General features: G+C 36.2%; 1 protein-coding gene across 1 annotated transcript in view; it reads left to right on the top strand.

The window, feature by feature from the left end:
- Positions 1 to 24,171, top strand: part of LOC108781043 (uncharacterized) — a 32,341-nt gene extending 8,170 nt beyond the window's left edge. The window contains exons 2-4 of the mRNA XM_018548908.1: positions 16,037 to 16,155; positions 20,237 to 20,330; positions 24,004 to 24,171. Coding sequence (XP_018404410.1) covers positions 16,037 to 16,155; positions 20,237 to 20,330; positions 24,004 to 24,171 — 381 coding nt within the window. The remainder of the gene's footprint in view (positions 1 to 16,036; positions 16,156 to 20,236; positions 20,331 to 24,003) is intronic.
- The last annotated feature ends 275 nt before the right edge of the window (positions 24,172 to 24,446 follow it).

The following is a 24,446-nucleotide window of genomic DNA, read 5'->3' as shown; positions in this document are numbered from 1 at the left end:
CCCCCCCCCCTCCCCATCCTCCCCCTCGTCCTTCCGGTATTCTGCATAATTTCGTATACAATCGTGAAGAGAAGCGCGTTTCCATATCCTTAATTAAACAGCGCGTGGTTCTTTTTCCCCTCCCTTAAATGAAGCTTTACGGAATTTGACTCCGTCAACGTTGAAAAATGTTTATTTTACGCCGGTATTCTTCTTAAGAAATGAACAGTAAAATAGAGCAAGTCTACATTTTCAGTTGAGATGCGGCGCGGTTCGTTCTACATCCATCCTCTTGGTACGCAACAATAACGTTTTATTGCGATTGCACCGCTGATCGATCCCCAGGGATGGATTTACTGCCGGCGGGTATAGGTCGAAATTTATGTCGGTGTAACATTCGAGAAGCTGCGAACGGAGTCGTTGGTCTCCAAAGGTTTACAGCTCGTTGCAGCTCGTTATTTCATTTTAAACAATCGCGAGGAAAATCTGGATAATAATAACCATCTTAAGCGATTATAAATAAGAATCGTATCGCAATTCATTTACTACCTTTTAATTCGCGTGTAATTTTCCAATTCGCTGATTCTTAAATTTATAATTGAGCGAATATTTATTGACTTTTGTTGTAATTTGAGAAATTTGCATTAAAAATATTGTTTACTTTTAAAAGTATAATTATAATTTTAAAAACATACAGATTAGAAAAATCTATTTTTCAACAACTTCTCTCTCTCTCTCTCTCTCCTTTATAATAATCATATCTTCTCTTATTCGGAAGAAAATTAGAGTATTTAGCAAAACGAGGTTAATATAAGTCAAATATTGCGAAGGTCTATAAATATTACGGGATTATGACATGAGTCTCTTATCGTGTGGAAATCTATCGTGCCCCATGCCGATCCCCAAAGGCAAAATGCCAGGCAATCTCGTGCAATATACGCTTGCTTCAAATATTATTATATATTACGTTATTATGACTCTGACGGACAGTAGTTAGTCTTAAACAGAACGTTCTGTATGCCGTGTGCTTTTCCGGCATGCCACGGATTCCATTTTCCATTCGAATTATGCAAAACACGCCAGGGGAAAATAGACGTCCACGCGTGTATTCCTCTACACCGCACGCGAGCTCTGTGCGATATTACGAAATATTACTACATACAAAGGGAAAGACCGGCGAGCTGTTCGGGATGAATTGACGCACGGTGTCTTTATAGTTTCAGAAGCCGTAAAACCATAATTGTTCAGTGTATAGTTGATTAATAAATTAAACTAAAAAAAAAAAGTACGAATAAATTTTTGTGCAAATAAAATTTGTCTCTCATCAATAAGGAGAGATAATATTTCTTTTCACTGGAATTAAATTTTGTTAATATTTTGTATTTGTCCGACGTTTCTCCTAGAATAAAGGTCTCCTCGGTTTAATAATCCAAATTTTATTATCCTCTTGCCATTATTTTAGACTTTCTTGAATATAAACCGCTTCATAAAGAGAAAACATGCCGGGTGCTCCATGGTAAGTTTTTTTACCTAAAATCTGAGCATTATAGTGGAAGACAATGCACAGATAAGAAAAAGAAAGTTAAAAAGGATAAGAAATAAAAAATAAAGAAAAAAAAAGAAATGCAGCTTGAAGAAAAGCACCTTCGTGTATTTGCCGATGTATTTCAGCGAGAGCGGGGGATCGGCGTTTTTAATCGACGCCACTTGTTTCTAACGAGCCTCTCTTGTTTAAAGCCTCTTTACTTACACTCGAACCATCGTTCTTCCCTTGCGAACATCTCACCGTGGATTCAAATAAGCTAACGTAAAAAACGGATTTTAAACGTTAACGTTAAAGGTATTATTGTCTATTTAATGTATTGGCTATTCACATTTATTTCTTATAATTAAATTATTTCAATATATTAATATGTTCATTATTATATTTTATATAATAGGTAGAAATAAAAACAAACAAAGTGAACAGGGACAATTTAAGAGTCACGTTATAAACAATATGAAATCAATTATAAAACATAAAATAAAAAAACATATTTAACAAAATTTAAAAAGATCTTAAAATTATATATATAGTATCACCTATTTAAACAAACCTATTAAACTTCATTTACTATAGGATTGTATGCTTTGTGAAGATATCAGTTTGTAAATTCAAACTGTTTCTCTGTTTTTTAATATTGAGCATCTCCGAAACTAAGCGCTTCTTGTAACAAGGTTCTTCGTTTGCAACCTATGTTCAGTTATAGCAGATCGGAACGACGTATTATGTCTAATATGGTTGCGGTGTTCAGCAACTCTAGTTTTCAGTTGTCTATAACCTGTCTGTCCAACGTAAAACACGTCGCAATTACAGTACGAAATCTTATACACCACATTCTTCTTAGAGCTATGGGAACACAAATCCTTTTGTGCTTTTATATATTTACTCATTTTATTTGGAATGTAAAAGGATACCCGATGTCGCTATTATTAAATCTTTTAAACTTTTCAGTACGAACAAAAATCACAAGCCACAATGCAGATTCAGTGTCAATAATGTTGTCAGTAGGCTCTTCATGTGCTGTATATTTATTTTTAATAGGTACTTAATTCGTTGATTAACTGTGTCAAAAATAAAAGGTAAAGGATAGTCATTTTTTGATAAAATGTTAATAATGAGTGTTAAGTTACTAGTATGAGAATCAAAATCGGAAAATATAAAAGCTCTATCCACCAAAGAGTAGATAGTACCTTTCTTTTGAGAGAAAATTAAGAAATCTACTAGAGAAGGTAGGCTTGTGAGTCAACCAGTCAAAACTAAATTTCACATTATTTCTCGAAATTATGACATCAAAAATTTAAGTTTATCTCCTCCTATTTCCACAGTGAATTGGAGACGAGGATGGAAATCATTGAATGTTTGAAGTAAAGAATCGATAGAAGGAGTAATCGCCGTACAAATATAATACAAAATAATAGGTAGACATTTTATTGTTATTTATATTTTATTTGCACCTTTTATAGTATTTTATATTATATTCTTGTACCGTATTTTATACCTATTATTATACTATAAAATATATCACAATATATTAAATATGTTCAAAATACATTTTTTAAGAGATAACGCCGTGCAGTATTTTCAATCTATCGCATAGAGAAATATCGTATAGATGCCGATCTGTCTTTCTTTGTTTTCTCGCTGGCTGCCCTCTCGATCATCCTCACGTTTTATCCTCAGGTTTCCAGTTTGAAGAGGGACTACGACGTTTCCACGTCGGCCATTGTTGTGCCTTTTAATTTACGAGGCACTATCGAGTATGCCTCGTATGCAGAAAGAGAGCATGTGAAGGCGTCATATAACAGTTTACGAGTTAAATGTCTATTATCTTATAAAGTCTCATGAAAAGTAAGAAATCCCACAAGAATGAATATTACTGTTGATTTGCAGACATTAAAATTTTGGGGTCATCATTATAATTCTATATCGTATTTTATCATGCCACTCAATTTATAATATGTATCTACATAATTTTTTGACATACTGCTTGTATCAATCCGAGATAATAACAAGCAACGAGTTCTTTGTTCCTATATTTTTCGAAGTACAGAGTGCAAAGGGTTGATAGTATCGAGACGGAAGTCCCAGTAAAACTCGATTGCTACGGTTTTAATAGATCATTAAACTCGACCGAACGAAGTGCGAATTTCACGGATAACAACTGGATGCAGTAGGTATAGTATATAGCGCGCCGCGCTTAATTGTTCCGTGATGTGCTTTTTCGATTAACAGGACGTGTTTTGCCGTTTTCGCAGAAAAATTGCGTTGTAACAACAATGAAAAAAAAAAAATCTGCGGAGCATTATTTTTGTTTCCGAGAAATTGCTCTTGCTTTCAGATAATTCTCGGATTTAAAAATGCATGCACTGCAGTTTGTTACAAACATGATACATTACAGTATGTAAATAAAAAGTATACACACTGTGTGTAATACATACTGTTAATAAATTTGCAATAAATACAATATGCGCTACAATATGTATTTGAATTATGTTAAAATTTTAAAAGAATATTCAATAAATTGATTTTTATTACATGCAAAAGTAAATTCAAACAAATATTACAAATGAATTAATTTGAAATGGTAAAAATCCGTATTAATATCTATGCGAGCCAATTAACGTATCTTTACGAGGTGTTTCATATTAAAGGAACACTACTATCGATTTCATAGTGTTAACTGTATGTCAGTTGTATTTTTGGATAAGTATCGGCGAGAGGGTAAATTCACCAGTACAAATGAATGCTCGGGAAACAGCAATTCCTCAAGACGCAAATGGGGAAACTTCGTGAGAAAAACTGGAAAAGAAAACGAGGGATGAGGAGAGACGGCAACAGGATTGATTGAAATCGAAGCTGTGGAAATCTCTGGATTTCTGTCAGGAAGCCGTTCTCCATTGAGAAAGGCAGGGAGGGAGGGAGGGAAAGAAAGAGAGAGAAAATTACTCACGAAAATAACTTACCGTGTCTATGTATTATATATTTCAGTTCAGAGAATATATTAAATCGAGGGAGACTGATTCGAAAAGCGGATAAAGCAAGATGCAAACTATGTTTCACTTGTTCATTCTCATAAATTATAGACGAGAAATAAATTTAGGTCTCAATAGTAAACAGCATGTTTGATGTTCGCATTTTAAAAATTTCAGGTGCATTGAAAAGTGCAACTTTTTAATTTCTTAAGGATTCAAAAAATTCGTAGGTTTATACATACATATATCATCGTGATATATAAAACACAATCTTCGTCAAAACTGAACATTAAAATATTAGTAAGATATCATAATAATTCACAATAAATTGCCTTCTAAAATAAAAATCCCGGACAAAATCCCGTATCTAATTAGATGTTCGCCAAGGTGAACGTAAGAAATGAGATCTAGATCGAGACACGGTGCGATTTCCGGTATTTCTACGGGGAAAAAAGCCGGATTTAATCCTGATATATATTTATCGACCGCACATCGTTTGGCCCGCACCGTGTCGTTTCGCTAGTTTTTTTTCCGGAACAAGGCTAACCCGGAAAATTCTCTCGGCACTTTGTCTTCGAGGTGCGAGTCACCCGCCCGCACGCGAGAAAGAACAAAACCATGCGACCGATAAAACCTCGAAGAGGGCGCAGGATAACGCCGAAACGACGTAATCCGCCCTGAGACTGCCATAAGAAACACAAAACTGTAACTGCTGTAAAAAGCCTTTTTTATGTCGATCTATTATCTTATATCTAATACCCCTATTCGTATTTCATTTAGAATCATTTTATTGCCAATCAATAACAGTAATAACTTTGGCGTCGCTTGTTCTTGTATCTACTTAAATAATTATTATAGATGTTCTGATTTTTAAAATACCTAGAAATTTAAACATTTCTTAAATAAAAGATAAATGTTTATGAAGGGCATCTATTTTTGTTAGAAAATTTCCTTATAAAATATAATGTTTATAAATTTTATATATCGAAATTAATACAAACTAATACAATTCACATCCTATTCTTCTATATACTTCTATATACTTCCGGTGTGATGTTAGTCGCCCATATTCTCAAATATGCTCCATATATTGACATTTGTATGCTGTATATGTATATGAACTCGCGCGTAGTATACCAAAGTTTCTATTGTTGCTTCGCACTTTGGCTAATTCCTTGGCCAAACTCAAATTACAATGTACGTGCGTGTCGCGGGAAAGCTCGGTACAGGTGCTCTGTTGAAGCTTAGTTGGTACAGGCGGAATATCATATTCTCCTTTGTCGGGAGATGCAACAACGTTATTTGCATGCATTCGATGGCGTCGTCGCCGGCCCAGCACGTCCTTGGCGAAACTTGCCGGAGTCGTCGTTGTATGATCTCGCTAAGTGACGCGACGATCTTCGCATGTCTACCGCGACATGCTTGCAGACACCGGTAATTCGAACCACCGACACACAGTGCGAACTACAAACTCGACACGACATTGGTAATCATGATTGCGTGGCGTTTGTCTCCCCTCTCTTTCTCTCTCTCTTTCTCTCTTTCTTATTATCTTGCGGATTATCGCTTTCCCCAGATCCTTCGACAAATGGAGCTCTTATATTTTCAATCTACGTATAGGTTAATCTCATGTAATATTGACAGACGCGATTGATCAAAGTGGATAAAAGATGTCAAAAGATTCGATTTATATCACATTTCAAGTTAGCATAAATTAATATCGATATTATAAAATGATTAATGTGTTTGGTGATTTTTGTTATTAATTAATGTTACAATTAAAGAGATTGATCAAATATAGTAATTTCTTATATATTTATTTGCAAATTTGAGAAAATTATATAGAGATAGATTTTTTCTAGAATTGTCTTTTATGTAAGAAGTAAATATTATATTATTATGTTATTATTAAAGTATCATTTTAGTGTTAGTACTTATCTTGCACATTATACGCCATTACTGTAAAGTTAAAATTCTTACGATTCATCGATTCGTACCTCTAATCAATACACTTCTCACAGGCATAGCGTACGTTTCTAGGAGGGAAACGGAACGTTTCTCATCCGCTTCGAATTACGAGGCCGCGGCGAATCACGGCAAGTGCGATATCGGGTGTCCTACGGATGCTTGGACATTGTACAGACGATATATTGATGCGAGGTTTCACCGGTCCCCTGGCATTCGCATTCGTGATTCGAGATCATCGACCGCATTCACGTGGGGGTTTTAGGGGCGCCAAGGGTTTTCTATGATTCGCTTCCGCACGATCCGTTAATCCTTTGCAATTCAATCCGATTTTAGATATACAGCGGTATAGCTTTACTTCTTTTGGTATTATACAAAATTGTAACATTGTGGAAGCATTGCAATCTACTTTAAAAATCGTATATTTTAATCCAATCATCAATTACTTCAAATTTTTATTAAAGTTATACGATTTTAAGATGAAAATAATCTTTATCGTTATTCTAACTCATTAAGTTGAATTGAAACGCAATTATTTAGTGGTTAGGTAAAATGTGTCATTTTAAGTAATAATATAAATGATATTCTGTTCTAAGTTCAGTGGCTGTTTAAATTTACTTTTACATATTATTAATTATTATATATATATAATGACGATTGTCTGAAACAGAAACATATAGGTACAAAAATGCAAATGGAATAACTCGAGCCGTCGTGAACATTACCGATAATGGCGTTGAGTGGTCCTATAATAACTGAAATGAATAAATGATCACATGCGTACGGCATACGTAATAACTCGCTAATACACGTCGCTGAGTTTCGACGAGAACGTGGAAATAGGTTGAACAAATTTGGCGACGCGAACGGCGATGCGTATATGGCGGCGTAACGAACCGAGTAATCACGTTAATACGTTAATCGTGCCCTCTAATTAATGGGACTCAATGCAAAAGCTACACGTTATTCGCGGAATATACACTATTCTCCACTGTGTATTAAACAATTCGCTCGAATCACTGAAAATTTGTATATGTATACACATATATGTATATGTATACATATATAAAGCTTCAGTGTCGAAATATAGCTTCCTTTTTTAATTATTATTAGAAAAAAAAAAAAAACAGAAATATGAATGAGTAAAAAAATTAATAAACTGTTATTGGAAAATTTAATAGAAAATAGAGAATTTCTACATATATATACCTATCTCTTATTTGCTATAACAATGATATAACTTAAAAACAGTTTCTAGAAAATATGTTTTAATATTTCGAATTATTAAAATATTCTACTATTAATTAGATTTTCTAATTCGTTTTTTGCAATGCAAAGTATAAAAAAAAACGGTCTAAATCGAGCAGTAGTAAGATTTTTAATTAATAAATTTCTAGTTTACACAATATTACTAAGAAACAACATAAAATAAAAATTTATAAATATATAAAAGTATAAAAATAATATCGAACGTTTCGGCAGCAATTATAATAAAGATATTTCGATGTCAACGAGATAAACCCATAATCTTACAAAACCCATAGTCAAAGCGACATGATGTGGTATTGTGCAGGTATAACTTGTTTGAAGAGAAATGATTCTGTTTTTGTACGAATGTGGAAATTGTGTCTAAATTGAGAAATTCATTATCGTCAATATAATATAAAGTAGTCAAAAGATAAAACAAAAAAGAGCCATTTAAATGTAGACTGTCAATTACGTTAATTAATTATATTTATTTGGAAATTAAAATTGAATATTTTACTTACAAAACGTATGAAAATAAGAGCATTATTACTTGTTCGTCTGATTCCGTTAAGCGTAAAAGTGTTACAATGATGACAGACGTACTCTTAGGCCATCGGAAATTTTATTCATTCGTTTGACATTTTTTTCAATAGATAACTGTAAAAGTCGTCTAGATTATCCGTGTCTTTTTAAAAGTTAATGCCTTCGTTTTGCTTTTTAATGTGTAACATTTCTGACATAATTCTTTTATGATAATTCGTTTCAATATCTAAAATTAAGGCTCCTTCCCAATCAAAATCATGATTATAATTTAATCTGTGATCAGAGATGACGGAGAGTCTAGAGGAACTCTGCTTAATATTATTTCTATATTTATTTCTATATTCTCACGAGTCTTGAGTATAACAAAAATTATACTATTAATTTTGAAATGTATTAATTTTGATATAATAATTGATTGGAGAAGAATAAAAATATTTTTTAAGTAGATACGCGTTTTTTTTCTTTATGTTTCTGTTCTTTCTTTATAAGCAAGAAATAGCAAAATATTTTAATTACAACTTTGTTATAATAAATAAGAACATCGTGATAACATTGAGAAATAAAATTATAAGTATTTAGAAGTTCGAAATAAAGACATATAAAACCATAAAATGTTCAGAAAGCGTACATCTAGTTTGACAGTATCTCCGTTTACAATGTAGTCGAAAGGAAGTTCAACGCAGTCACACACGATGCAATCTAGGAAATCATCTGTGCTATCACAAAGGAAGACTGTAAATATATGTCTTCGCGTGTGACCGATTTCTCCCGGCGAATAAATCATCAGACCTCAGTTGTTCGCGCGACTTGATGCAGATGTACGATGCAGTAGTAGCACGTCCCACGATCGCAATTCACAATCAGCTAATCCCAGACGGAATTTAGGTGCCGGCGCAATTCGCCCGGTCACGGAGAAAGCTGTCCGATACTTCATTCTGACAAGCAGATGGACCGAATCAGCGCGCGGCGCGGTGCATCGCATCACGATACGTCGAACAACGATGTCATTCCGTCGAATCGTTCCTCGGAAGGACAATGACGTTTATCGTCAGTCTATCGATTTTACGTCCGCAGTCCATTAACCCGGAATCGGATTCGCGATCACTATGAGCGTTCGTTCCTTCGAAACTATGAACATACAATCGGCGGAAACTTCTTGACTGTATATATTATCGTATTCTACTTGGCTGCTCAATGATCAGCGATATTAATGGAAGATAGAAATTTAATCAAGTTTCATCAGGTTTCGTTCACGGCAGCTATCAAACAACTATGTTCAATATGTGCTATAAACATTATATAGGATCAATAAAATAATTTTTCGCGAACTTAAAAATGCGTTTTTTTTTTTTCGGAAATGATAAGCGCGTTTCAAATTACTCATAATCCTAAATTAACCATGACGGAAAAAATTTTTTATGATAAAAAATACAAAAAAACTACATAAGACAAGATCTTAGAAATTTTTAATTTTTTGTCGATACCTATTCTTAGTAGGATGGCGTTGCTTGAGGACGGAAGATTTCATGGTTTCAAACAAACAACATCACTCTATACGTCCCTATCTATGAAAAACTAAGAATTTCTAAAATCTTATCTCAATCCATGGAGTTTTTCGTCAAAATTTATCCGTTAGGAATCGATTCGCTCTGAGAGACACTGGCGTAAAGAAATGCCTGCAGAGCTATTGTCACGAAGGGATGCCGTGCGTCCAGCGTGGCAAAGCTGGGATGGGATTATGGAGGGGCAATGGACCAAACTACCGGATTATCGGGTAAACCGGCATCCCCTATGCGCAACGTGCGGCCAACACGGTCGCACGAATAGCGAAACGCGGGCTATCGTTCACCAATGACGATACCCTCGCCTCGCTTGCGAAACTGCAACCACGCTTCAGCGGTTGCACTGCCGCTTGTGCGTCCGAACCGGATTTTCCGAAATTAAGGTGAGCATGATACGACGGCAGTGAGCCGTGCACGATAAAGCTGCCGTGGCTGCATTCGCGCGATACCTTTGACACTTGACAACCCTGGCACAAATTGATATTAGGTCGACAATATCTGGTATCAATAATGGATATCAAGTCGGTAACATCTAGTATCAATAACAGGTTGGTGTTTGTCCAAGCTGCAGCTTGGTTGTTTCACAACTAACGTAGTTAACTCGGGAAATACAACATCAACAACGAAATAACAATGAATATTTTAATAAATTAATATAGTGTATAAAAAGTATTTGAAACACGTACAAAACGTTATAGTAGGAAGGAAATAAAACAGAATGAATTTTCAGGATGAACTGGTAAAAATAGAATTTTAATTTGAAATCGTTATTGATTTAAGATCATCACCTTCAAACATGATTAATTCATTGTACATGCATTTTTATTTTAAATGGATATATTTCGCTCGAAATAATCATTCTTCGCTCTATCACCATATCATCGTATTTAGTAATGTGCAGCAATATTTTAGCATTATATTTTCTCCATTTTATTTTCCCTCTGTTTATAACATTATAATGTTTTATTTCATTTTTCTATGTAAATTAAAAAATCCCTTCTTTTAATAATTTCTTAAATTAATTATCAATTAATCGCTCTCCTTTTTGTTCAATTTCATCATTAATGATGAAACACGTTTGCTTGATAATAGAACTCTAAACGCGACCTAATTACGTCAAATATTTCTCCAATTGTCCGCGCGGTACATATACTAGTACTCTGGTGAACCTTTTTGTGAACTACTTGTATAAAACGCGCGCGGAAAATCGATAGCGAAATTATAATGGGCGTTAACGTCGTTTCCGACGATAATTAAGCATGCTTCGTGACACGCGGAAGTGGAGCAGGAAAATAGATGACGGGCGTGACTGAGGAAGGAACGTTGCAAAATTCCGGTTGCCTCCCTGTGATTTGAGGGATGGTAAATTACCGAGAAGAGAACTCGCGAGCGCGGCTGTAGAAAGAGAAGAAGGAAGTCGTGGCGACGACGCCAACCGCGCGTGAGATCCACTTATTCAATCAACGGCACTCAAGCCGACATAAACGCGAGAGGCACAGTGATCCTTGTGCGAATAATATCGCATACGTTGACGATGGTTGTTCCGTTTCTCGTTATCGCACTGCGTAAACGCGACGATAACAATGCAATCGCGAGACTGCGCGAAAGTGCAATGGGAACAATTTCGCAGATGCAACAGCGGGTCTAAGCCATTTTTTCCGATATCCCAACTCGAAATGAATCTTAGAGCCGAGAAAATTAAATTCGTGAAACTTAATTTAGCCCCAACTTTAATTGCAAGAGCATTAATTGCAGGAGAATTGCGATGCCTTGCGCGAAAGAATTTTAATATCTAGAATTTGAGTACGAATACTCGTAGAAAAGTAAAACGTGGGTTAGTTTGTTATATTTTTGAATTTTGTGCGATTGATAATTATTTTTATTTACTCTAAAAAAATATAGCTTTAACATCGGAGTTTATACATATACGCAGTTACGTATTTTTCCCATGTTGATATATAAACATAATGTGGAATTAAGACTATGGGTACTAAAAACCGCAATGTTAAATTTACATTTCTAGTGTGTTAAATTTACATCTTCTGTTTATTGATGTTTATATCAACATTAACATAGTGAGAATTACGTAAACATCACGCGGAGTAAATCTACATTTATATTGTGGAATGCTTCTTAATAATTATATCAAATTTATACCTTTCATTATTTCAAGCGTTAAAGATAACTATCACATTGCAGTTGAGTTTCCGATAAAAACGACATAAACAAGACAGAAAAAGGTTTCCATTCAGCAAAAAAGGAAACCATAACTACGAACGGGCAATTGGAATCGTTAATGCACAAATTGTCCGCCTCCGGGCGCTTCGGTGTTTGAACGCCGATAAATTTGCATGTTCGACAGGAAAGGGCAGCCATTACGCAAGCCCGCGACCGCTTTCTGATCGTTTCCGATCCGCGAGAATTGGTTCAATTTGTTCGATTGTTCTTCTGCGGTGGAGAAAGGAGGATTGCAATTGTGGCTGACATGTTTCTATAATTGTCACATTTATAATGTAAGCATACGCAAAAGTGTCCCTATTCTCTTATTTGAATGAATGGGTGCTGCTTGAAAAGCATTTCCGTTGTCATAGTATAGCTTTTACCAATTTCTCTGTTAAAATTTAATCGATAATTTGTGAATTTATTTATTCGTTCCAAAAAGGAAAAAGTCCATAATGTCCTTAATAAACAATAAACAGTCTTTTTGAGGTCAGGTACGCGTTCTGGAATTACGAAATATGTACGGGTGAAAATTACGGAAGAGAAACGGAAAAAAAGGGGTCGGAAAGAAAAATAGATGGAGGAAAAGAGCGCGGAAACTTTGGCCGAGAAATTCCGTCCTTCGTCCCTTTGGCTGTTTGTATTCCACCCTTATTCACAGCCCTTAGCAGTCGCGGTTGTTTCTTTTTGCTCCACTCCGTGCGCGCGTGCACGGTCGTTTACTTTTATTTTACTTTGTTCGGACTTCGCCCTTACGATCTACCCGTACTCGAGAGCTCGAATCGAAAGCGGAAATTGCGAGATTCGTGTGTGATCCTTGCTTATTATTAAAGCAGCAAAAAGGCAGATATTGGCGCGTCATTCAGTATTATCCGATGCAATATACAAGTAATTGCTGAGTTAAGACGTTTCTCGGTCAGAATTAAAAAGCCAGTTTAAGCTTCAATCAGTTTCCACCTGATACCTCGATAAACTTTGACTCAAGAAAAATCCGAGAGTTGTAAACGTTGATCTTGCGTTTTTATTTTGGTCGTCTCTTTAAAGCTTTCAATTACTGTCTAACTGTATTAAAGTTTCTTCCGAGGAGAACTGAATTATAAGCCATTTACGTTGAACACAACTTAAGTCAATTCTGAAGCAAACCTTAATACGTAAACTACCCTTATTACGTTTTAATAACAAATAAACGGAGAATGAAAAAGTACTACAATTAAAATCAATAATTCAGACTGAATTAATTAATCATATACAAAATAGCAGAATATATGATAAAAGACTGCATCATAATAGTCGAGCCAAGTATGATCATTATGATATAACACCCGCAACATAAAATGCTAAATAACGTATATTTCACCAAATGGATGTGAAAGCGGACTTGCTATTCCGACTAATGCGATTCGATGATTCGTGAAACATCATTAAAGACCAGTAAACTCGACCGTGAAGCACGTTCGATTGGTTGCTGCGGTATCGAATCAAGAGAAAGAGAACAGGAGCATCGACACTGCAAACGTAATCATGTGAATTTGATTGGCGAGCAAGCGAATAATTGCGCCAGTCTATCGCGAATTGTAATTCCAGTTTTATACATACTTTATGGCCGCGGGATAGATTACCCGCGTTGCAGAAATGTGCTTGGTTTCACCGTGTGATCGTCATATACGGGCAATGCTATGCAAAAGTTGGAAAAACTAACGTGGGAAACTTCGGGAAACGAGGTTAACTCAGTAACATGAAACTTTGAATTTTTAATATATTAAAGTCCAGCAAAGGATATTTGTTTGCGTACACGTTATCGTAATTTATTTCAACTGAGCTCGAAGTAGAAATATGTACTTTTGAGCTGACATTTAAATGTAAAAAGCACACGGTTCCATAAATCGATCTAACCGAATTATGTACACAGCTGAAATGAGAAATGGATGGAAAATTTAATTTAACGAAACTCATTTCTACATAAAATCAGCAACAGTGAAAATAGTTTTTATAATGTAATCAAAATTAATATTTGAAAAATCAAACTCAGTTTTGCATAACATTATCTGTAGATTGGCGCATTCGGCGAATCAAAATCTAATATAGTTCTGAGGATCGTTTGATTATCACGCGTCGATTTGGCTACTATTGGAAACGAGGATGGAAGAAATAAAAGAAAAAAAAAAAGCAGGGAACGGACGTTAATCGTGAATTTGTTGCACCACTCTCGACTCGTATCGGAATGGGGGAAGGGAGGAACGAAGTGGAGGTTCATCTGAATCTCGATATTCCCGTTTACGTGGCTGGAATGCAATTCCACGAGATTCGATAAAATCGCGCTTCCCCCTCTTCTCCTCTCTCACTCCCTCTCAGAGAATGTCGCCGACTGTTCCGCTGTTCCGGAACGGCGAATCAAGAAATTTTGGCAACGAACTATCTCGTGGTAACCCGAAAAAGAGGGAGAAAAGAGAGGAATCCAATCGTCGAGAGCAGCTCTTCCAACTCTTCATCTTTTCGACTTTTCCGTGTGTTCTTCTCACGTCTCGTTACCCTCACTCTCATATAGCTCGAGGGAAGAAGAAAGTGCATTCTTGCTGACAGATGGCAATTTACGACGTATCGTAATTTCGACGGAAATGCACGGTTATCTCGCGGAATATTTGGGGTGCCAGCAAAACTGTTGCCAAGGGAGCTTTGCAGATGCCAGGTAATAGTAATGAAGAAGCAAAATGGTTTATGTTGATAAAGCGAAATATTTGCCTTGGTATGTGATTTAGTATTGGATTTGCAGCGGAAGAGCGGAACTTCGCATAGCTTCTGGAATAACATTACTTTATTAATATTTTATGGAGCTAATTGTTAATTTCAAATACTGAAAGATGGTGCATATAATACTCTCTAAATTTTTTGGAAGGAAATACCACTCTAAAAGAATTAAAATACTGTCACTATTGAAAAAGAATGAAAAATTTACATTCTTGAATATAGAGTGGCAGTGTTTTAACTCTTTTGGAATGAAACTCTACGCCAAGAAATTTGGAGAGGAGTTATGAATATTATGAAAATTTAGTTTCATCATGATCTTTACAACTTTGTCAATAATAGAAATCGGCAATCGAATCGATTTGAATGTAGGCGAACTAAGTTTCACGCAATCCACCCGTTTCTGCCAAACTGTCAAGCGAAAGGAGAACAACAATATTTCTCGTAAAATATATGTACCGATTAAAGAGCGATTTATCCACGTTTATGGCATAGAAAATCCTCGGGATGACGGATGTCTGTATCGCGTGCGAAGGATCCGTAGGAGGAGAAAGACACGATGCGACGGTTTTTCCCTCTTTATCGCGCGCGAGAGGGAGGAAGAAACACAGCTCTTCGGTGTGTGGTTTCAATATTTCGGTCACATAGCCAAGGTTCGGGAAAGTCGAAGAGCGGAAACCGGATCACTGGGGTGGGATGCACGGGATGGAAGAAGGTCGAGAGTTTTTTTTTTCTCTCGCGGAGGGATACGTTCGACGGGAAGGCGTCCTCCTCCTACTGCGGAGGAACTCCAACAAATCTTCCTCGCGAAGCCTCGAACTCGTCGAAGCGCCGCCGCGAAGAAGTCCCGACGAAGCCTTTTTCCCAATCCCGTCTACTTTATTTGAGAGTGCTATAGCATCTCGAGCGAGCTTACTATCGACGTTCCGCGTTCTATTATCCTACTGAGAAAAAAGAACTGCGCTTGGTGGAGCAAAATACGTTCAACTGGGAATAAAACCAACGAAGCAAGTCACATAATTAATGTGACATATTTTGTCAGTAAAGACATTATAATTACGACAATTACAGTGCATTAACGAAATTGCATCAGCACACAGTTCGCTCGATAAACTCGATATGTCCTATTAAATAAGAATGAGATTTGTTTCACTTCAGCAGACTTGTTTCACAGAGCAGTGTTTTCGACGTTACGAGTACGTTTGAAATTTTTTCGTGGAAGACGATGAAATATTCAAAACATGACTCACTCTTTGTCGCAGGTCCTTTTGTTCCCCGAGGAGGGCTGGGCGAGAAGCGCGAGTAGTTCCTACTGGACTCTGACGCCGTTCTGGTGGAGCCGGAGCCGGTGTAAGGTCGTTGAAGTCGCTGGAACAAGAAGGTGAGAAAGTTATTATTCAATTACAGTTGTGCTACCAAATACAATTTTGATAGTTAAGAAACAGTATACAAGCGTCTTATGTTTTATCTGTCAATTACCGCTTCAAGTTATCGATTCTTATCCGTTCGTTTATATCAATTATCATGCGATATCCGTGTTTACAGTAGGTATTACACGAATCTTGATGGTTCAAGATGCACGTCGCGTTATCCATATCGAGATAACGAGCTCATGGGAACACATTGTGTACGTAAAGTGGATAAAGGAGGACAGCAAGAACGGAGACGCGGAATACTGTATAACTGGGATAGGGTGAGGGTGAGACCTCTCTCCTCTCGGCAGTCGTATCACTTTGGGAAACTGGGGCCCGTCTAACTTCCCGACGTCCATAGATTTCGGCGCCGTTAAGGTCGCCAGTTGGCGGTCGAAGACGATAAGGGGCTCGCGATTTATAGCGATTCGTTCGATCGTGCGCGTGCGCATGTGCAGAAGAAAGACGCCCTCATTGTCTTCCTTCGAATGCTGAGAGCCATAATAAATCTTGAAGAGGTGGAGACGAGTCGGCAAGCAGGCTTTGGACCTGTGCGATAAAATCGCGATGCTTTACGACGCCTAGGATCGAACGTTGTACCTCAAACCCTCGTGGAAATTATCTCGCGTTTTTTTTTTATAAAAAAAATTACTTGCGAAAATATTACGCGCAATGTTCTTTTTACTTAAATTTAGTTTATTGTTTACTAATTGCATACGGATGTTGTTCGTTTTAAAACTAATCCCAGGAATATAGACTGATTTACATTTCGACACACATGGAAATTAAAAATAAAATTTTATTAATTTTAATTCAAAGAGAGGATCGGGTTGTCATTGCTTTTTTGAGACATCTAACAGTATTATATAATTTATTATTTCGAATAAAAAAACCTCCAAATAAAATATTTCTTAAAGAAGCACTTAAACAAAAACATATCTATCAATATTAAGAAAGTATTATACAACTTGATCTACATATATCAAAGATAGAATGCTCGAGAAAATTCGTACTGAAGGCTTTGCTGTATCCGTATACGAATCATCCACCGATTAATGCATGGTCAAAATTGACTTCGGAGGCATCCTTAGCGTGGCGTAAACGTCTCCGTAGGTTCGGACGGACGGAGTTTGCGAAGACAACCGAACTTGTCTAAATATCCCTCGGCTCTGCTACGGAGTGGTGCCTGTATTCCTGGCTTCGCAATAGTAACCGAGCTACGAGAACCAGGCTGCACGTCTTAGTAAACACATGGTATGACGGCTCTTAGCCGTACAAATCAATTCCCACGCCCCTATCCGTGGACACGTGTACAGTTCGCGTTATTCTCTGACAAGGATACAAACCGTATTATTCCAACTATGTACTTTGGTCGACTGTTCAGTTCACTTCAATCTCTGTTCGATTCTCGCAGAAAGACGTTCGGATTCAGGTAGTTTCTAGGTCAATAGAAATTTTCACGATTGAAATATACTAAGATAGAAGTCACCTGAGATATCGAAAGTCGTTACTCGGATTTTCAATCTTCGTTGCTTGGTCAACAAAAATTCTCATGGTTAGAGGAGGTATCTACACCTAAGCCGACTCAAATCTCGGAGATTGTTACTTCATTCTAATCTTCGATCGTTGCTCGGTCAACAAAACTTTACCAATCTCACGTTGGAACATCGAGATAGTTATCGAAATCCAATTGATCCCCAAAAATTACTATTTTATAGCGATCCTCATCATTGCTCGGTCAACAAAAGCTTTTACGACGGGTTGAAACGCGACGACAGTTCAATCTGCTCGTTGGTCGAGGAAATCTCACCCATTTATCTTCATCCAGGATTTCGACCTCTCACGCGATGCAATCGACTGCAACCAAATCCAAACCGATTGGGGATACTCGACAAATATGTCGCAATGAGCTCGTCAATTTATCGATAATAAGCTAATACATGCTCTAGAAAGCAAACAATATCTCGAGGGTATCGATAATATAACCACTAATGTACATTAATTATCAACATAACTATCGTCGCTGATTGGAGTTCGTGATATTGCTAATTGACATTCGATTTCACTTTCAGTTTATTTTTTCTTCAAGCTAATTGATACTTATCCCTCAAAAAGTATTCTCATTACAACCTTATCATGTTAATTTCTTCTTTCAATTGATAAACACTCAATGTATAATTATTATTTATAATATTACATGCCACCTTCTTGATACACACAACCGTCATTATAAATAAAAAGCATTTAATCTTCTTTTTAATAAACAGACATTAATTTTGAACATTCGAACGTACGCTGCTAGTTGTTACATACATATATATGTTAAAAGTACTTTGTACGAAATCGTCGATAACGTCAAAGTTGAGAGATCGAGAGTCGAAAAACGTCCTCGAGGTGTGTATTTACATCACGGGTACACAACGTCACTATCTACTATGCCCGTATTGTGCGTAAACGCTAAGAAGTGACGTCTACGTGCCTTTCTTCGATGGTTCGGATTTTCCCTTGCACTCCCTTGCCCTTTGAGGAAAGCCGGGGAAAATCAAAGCAACCAGCACGACGGTTCGAGCCGAGTGTCGGATCTACTGCCGTTCACCTCAATGGAAGCCGTTTAAACTTTTAATGACCGTCGCCGGTCCTCGAGAGGTATCTCCGCCGGAATAAGCCCCTCGAGTCTATCATGCGGGTGTTGGTGAACTCTACTGCCTCCCCCTCTTCCGTCTCCCGTTCACTTTCTTTATGCAGGAAAAAGATTTTCCTTCTTCTTGAAAGTTTCTAAATAGAATTCTTTAATTTCATATTTTTATTATTTTTGTTTGTGTATATATATATACCATTACTTAATTTATATTTAAAAGAGAGGAAAAGAGAGAAGAAGTATCTTTTTCATAAAAATGTATATCTTTTAAATTCTTGAAATATAAGAGAGTAAACATAGTTTTAATGCGAAATTTTTATATGTAACGTATACATATTATAATTTTAGAAAAGATTTGAACAAATAGTATTTTTTCATAAATATTATAAATGCGTGTATAATATGATATTGTATATATCTATCTATATTTACTTCATCAATATTATCTATTAATATAAAAAATGTCTGTTTTCTTATAACAAATTTTTTGTAATAATTATACAAAAATATAATAAATATCATTATAAAATTTGAAATATGTACTTTAACGTACTCTTTTTCCCTTTCTCTATTATATTAAAAGGCCACGTCTCTCGTCAGTCAAGTGAAATTTCCCTTCGTCTCGTCAATCATTCCCGTTCTATGACTTCCCCTCCGTTTATCGCTTCGATGGAGATCACAGCGTTGCCTAAAGACATGGCACGTTATAGTCAGCGATAATCATCAATTAATTTAACAATGTGCATTCAAGATAGTTCATGACCTTCAAAAATTCCAAATTAACATCCAAAATTCAAATACATCAAAAACTTTTACCGTTCAATAATGATTTTATACTAACACAAAAGATTGTAGTATTAATATAAGTTACACAAAATATTTCTTTAATAATTTTAATTAGTAAAGAAAAGTATAAAGAATACTTTTAATTATTAAAGAAATTAAAATAATTAAGAATTAAATAGCTTCAGTCTTACTACCGTCGTAATATAAACAGATTTCGTGAATTTTTCAGAAAAATAACAATCAGTAGAATCTATCTTACGAATGGCTTTTGTAAGCATACACAATGCTTTGACACCCTTGCGTAGTACAATTCAGGACAGAGGATAAGAATCGAGGGTGTACTGAAATCTTCTTCGTAAGAATTACTATGTCAAAGGACGTTAAAACGAAAAGCGGACAAGAGCTAAAGACGATGAACTGATTGCTCTCTGCTTATACTCGATGTATCAAAATCGATCACGCTTTTTTTTTCTTCGACATTGCTTTCTTCTCGGATAGGACGCGTTCCAGATTCCCATCGTTCTTTCTATCCATGGATTTTTCTGTCGGCTTAAAATCGATTACATCGTACAAAAAATGTTATTGGTCATAAGGTTTCAATTCAGAAAATCGTGATTGTGTTTCAGGTATAGTACTCAGGCGAAGATGGTAGACACGGGTACGGGCACGCTTTATATTATCGGTTCATTCAAGAGGATGACTATCGATCCCGATTTTAAGGTACATATAATTAAATTTACTAAATATTTCCTTTATAACTTTTTTAAGTTTAAGTTCAATTAATTTTACTATATTAATCAAAATAATCTACTAATACACAAAATATATACAACTTTGTAATATATACAACTTTAAAATTTTACAATTGCTATTAATAAAATAGATAATAAGTTACTATATAGTTTCCTATCGTAATGTGTTAATACGTTTTATTAATTAATAAATCCGTCTTTTGTTGTGCTTCGTAGGTGAACAATCTTTTGGAAAACTATAATGCGTCGTATTTTCCCAAACCGCTATTTTCACCTTAAATCAAAATTATTTTGAAATCATAAAGTTATATACATATATATATTATTCTTTTAATATACTACTGTTCAAAAGTTTCAGCGCGTCTTAAGTTTTTGCAATTCCATTTTCCATATTGACATAAAATATAAAGTTTGATATAACATACTTTCTTATTTTTAGTCACAAAAGAATTTAATAGGGTCGCGAATTATTGCAAAATAATTATAAACGAAAACTACAAGTTTATATTTCTTAAATAGACAAATCATATATTATATATACTGATTAGAAGAAATATTGATTTCAATTTTGCGCTATTTCGATTCCGATAAATATGTAGGTGTCACGAATAACAATAAGAAAGTAGTATGAAAACAATATTCTTGCGGAAATTAAGCGCCAAATGAAACACTAAAATCTTTAATTAAAACACTTAAAGAATTTATCGACACGCAGAATTAACATGAGTATGGCTTCTGTTACCAAAAAAAGCTTGAAAAAGTAAAAATCCAAAAAATTAGTTCTTTCTAATATTAATAAAAATATGCAATAATAAATCAAACATAATGCATGTAAATATATTCATATTTTATTCTTTACCATATATTACGAAATTTCCATAAACGGAGAAAGTGCTGAAACTATTGAGCGGTAGTGCATCTATTATATCTATTTTCACTCGTGTTTATCTATGTATGTTTATTTGCACAGAAAATATGTAATTCATGCTACAAGGATAACAGTTAATTCTTCAAACAATAGAATCCAATACATAAATTTAAATTATACTTTATATTACCCTAATTATAATTTTTTATTTCGCTGAAAGAACGTTAGGCGGGGCACAATCCTCCTAAACGATGCACCAGACGCAGACGTTATATCGGAAGCTCGCAGTCCGCCTCGGCTAATCTGCAGATTGTCGGATTACGAAAAATTTTGTCTCCGTGATATTTTCGCTCGCACCGGCAACGCATTCATACATCGCGACGTGATCAACGTATCTCTACCTCGTCTTTTCGCATAAAAAGGTATCTCTCACTAAATGCGCGCGTGCAATTTTTAGATGCTTCTATCTCGAGAGCCGAGGGTAGCAGCGAGACGATAATTAAATAAATATACGACAATGCGCGCGTGGAAAACTTGATATCGCTGCACGTTGTAACGCGTGCGCGCGCGCGCGGACGTTCGTTCCCGTTTCCACGATTACGGAAACAGGTCGCGCGCGTTTTCTGCAAACAAATTGAAGAATCCCGGTTCACGGATGTCCGTCCCGGTCGCGCGACCATATGAATTAATAAGATCGTAAGCTCTGGTTTAAAGAAAAAAAAAACACATATAAATCTCGCCGAGAATATGCAAAACAGCCGAGGAAACACGCTAGAATGTGACGCTGCGGTATTTCCCGATGATAAATTTCATATTCATCAAACACGCGAAATAACGGTTATCGAATTTATCACTAGGTATTATTACGTCGCGCTCGCTTACCGTCATAATCACGCTGGTGTGGGTACCGTACGCAGAAAAATATTCTACGATGTAACGGTCGTTAATCTTTTTACCGAGAATACACGTCACGTCCCCCATCGTTACAAATTACAATACCGTATTCTTACGCATCGGAAACGCTTTGTTTTTTTTTTTTATCACATTTAAGCTTGATCTCCTCTTTTTTTTTTAACTTGGAGATAGTCACCTGGGGTATCTTCATACTCCACCGACAAGAAAATGTGAATTGAAAATATTTTTTACTTTTGTATGGATATATTGTTTCATACATTTTCTTTCTTTTTTATTAACTATTCTTTACGAACCTTTAAATATGCCATTTCATTGAAAATCCACAATAAGAAAGTTATATTAATTAAAATATCAATTTTTTTTTAAATACTGTCATAATAAATAATAATTTAATGTGGTTATTTAAAAAAAAAATTTTTTTCAGTTTTTTTGTACTTTTTTGAAAATTGTGAATAAGCCCATATCCATAATGTTTTCAAATATCAATAAATCGGAAACAATTAATGACGTTAACAACAGTAATTTTAATTGTAAAAACATCCCAGATGATTTACGTAGAAAAAAAATCAAGTGACTACTTCCGAAGAAAAAAATTAAATACAGAAAAATGTGCGAAATAGTCTAAAATCTCGAAGGGGGAATAACTGTCGGCTGACAAAAGTCGTCGACGCGTCTCGCGTGAATATGTATGTTGATATAGCACGCCTCGGGCACACGTTTTCGCGACATTTATCGAGCTGTCTGGAGAGGATTCGCGTCGAGTGCAAACTTTTTTTGCGAAGGAAAGAGCTCGGATAGCCACGCACTTATTCCCCAAATGCCTAAAGTAGATGCCATTGCGAGTAAACGACGAGGGAGTCGCATAGCTGCCGCGGGGTTTTACGACTACGCTGAAAACATGAAAGCCGCAACTTGTATACACGCTCCTTATGCGTTTCGTCAAACGTACTGGAATGTGTAATGCGACTGCTGCTGTCGGAGAGTAACACGTGTCTGCGCGCCAACAGTCAGCCATAACGGTCGCATATGCAATTTTGATGGAGAGCTGGCCTGCATAAAGGACTGCAGGCATGGCCAGCGCCATACTCTAAATCGACAGACGCGAGCTTGTCCGGGTTCTAATGATCTGCCATTGAAGTTCGTCGGACTGCGTCCGTTATTATCTCCAGTAATAACGAAAGTACCAGTTGCGTTTGCCAAAAAAGCTCTGGGATGTTTTAATTAACATAGATATACTTTGTGGTCATTTTTTTTCCCTAACTGGTTAACTTTTAATTACAAACAGTCTGACTAAAGGATTTGGACGAATGGTTTTAGCCGCGCCTTTTTATGTGTAAAATGAAGTAACTGTACATTCATTAAGAGAAATACCGACGCATTTAAAAACACACATTAAAAAATATAGCTAAACTTTGTTATTCATTTAATATTACTATATTAATGTAACATTATTAATTTGCTATTAAGATTTTTATATATGTATACGCACGGAAAGAACACTATCTGCAGCATTTGACAAGTATCTAAAATTTAACTAGATACAAAAATTCAACATAAATAATGCCACAAAAAGTTTCGAAAGTCTAACAATAAGTTTGAGCCTTGCATAATTGTTTTGATAGTGAACAAAATTATTTTCAGATCTCTGTATCTAGCTAAATTTTTAGATACTTCAGGAAAAAGCGTTCTTTCCGTGCGTGTATTATTTAGGTTAAGATTACCATTATTGACGTAATAGCAGCCGGGAATAAGTATGTACTACAGAAAAAAAACTGCAGGAAACTCTTCTGGAGTTTCGTGTGTGAGTGCGAGGGCAACGCAGTGATATCGTATCGATTTGCTTGCCGCCCTGTTACAGCTGTACCTGACGTCGAACGTCTCGTCGAGCGACTTCAACATGGGCTACAGTATGACGGGCACCCTGGAGCGCGGCTGCAAGAAGACCAACTCCTTCCAGATGACCCACTTCGCGGTGATACGGCGACGGGACTACGAGAAGGCGTACGAAGATCCGAATCCCACCTAGTGTCCGTCCACACCCACGCTCTCCGAGTGTGGGGACTGCGAGCATTATACGTAGCTGGGGGAGCAAAGGGCCGCCGAGAGGAGCGAGATGCACTTCCGCGTGCGTTCGCATTTGCGCTGGGGGAAGTGCATCCGCCACTCGATGGATCATCGGGAAGGAGTCGCTCCTTAGTGCGAGATCGATCACGAAATCCCGAAACTCCTGGCAGGTCGGTTCAATGAGCAGGTCGTATCCTCGAGGAGATGGCGTTCGATCGCGGATCGCTTGTAAGAGAA

This window comes from Cyphomyrmex costatus, unplaced genomic scaffold (assembly GCF_001594065.2).
Source record: "Cyphomyrmex costatus isolate MS0001 unplaced genomic scaffold, Ccosl1.0 scaffold754, whole genome shotgun sequence".
NCBI classification, from domain to species: domain Eukaryota; kingdom Metazoa; phylum Arthropoda; class Insecta; order Hymenoptera; family Formicidae; genus Cyphomyrmex; species Cyphomyrmex costatus.
This window is presented reverse-complemented; position numbering and strand designations above follow the sequence as displayed.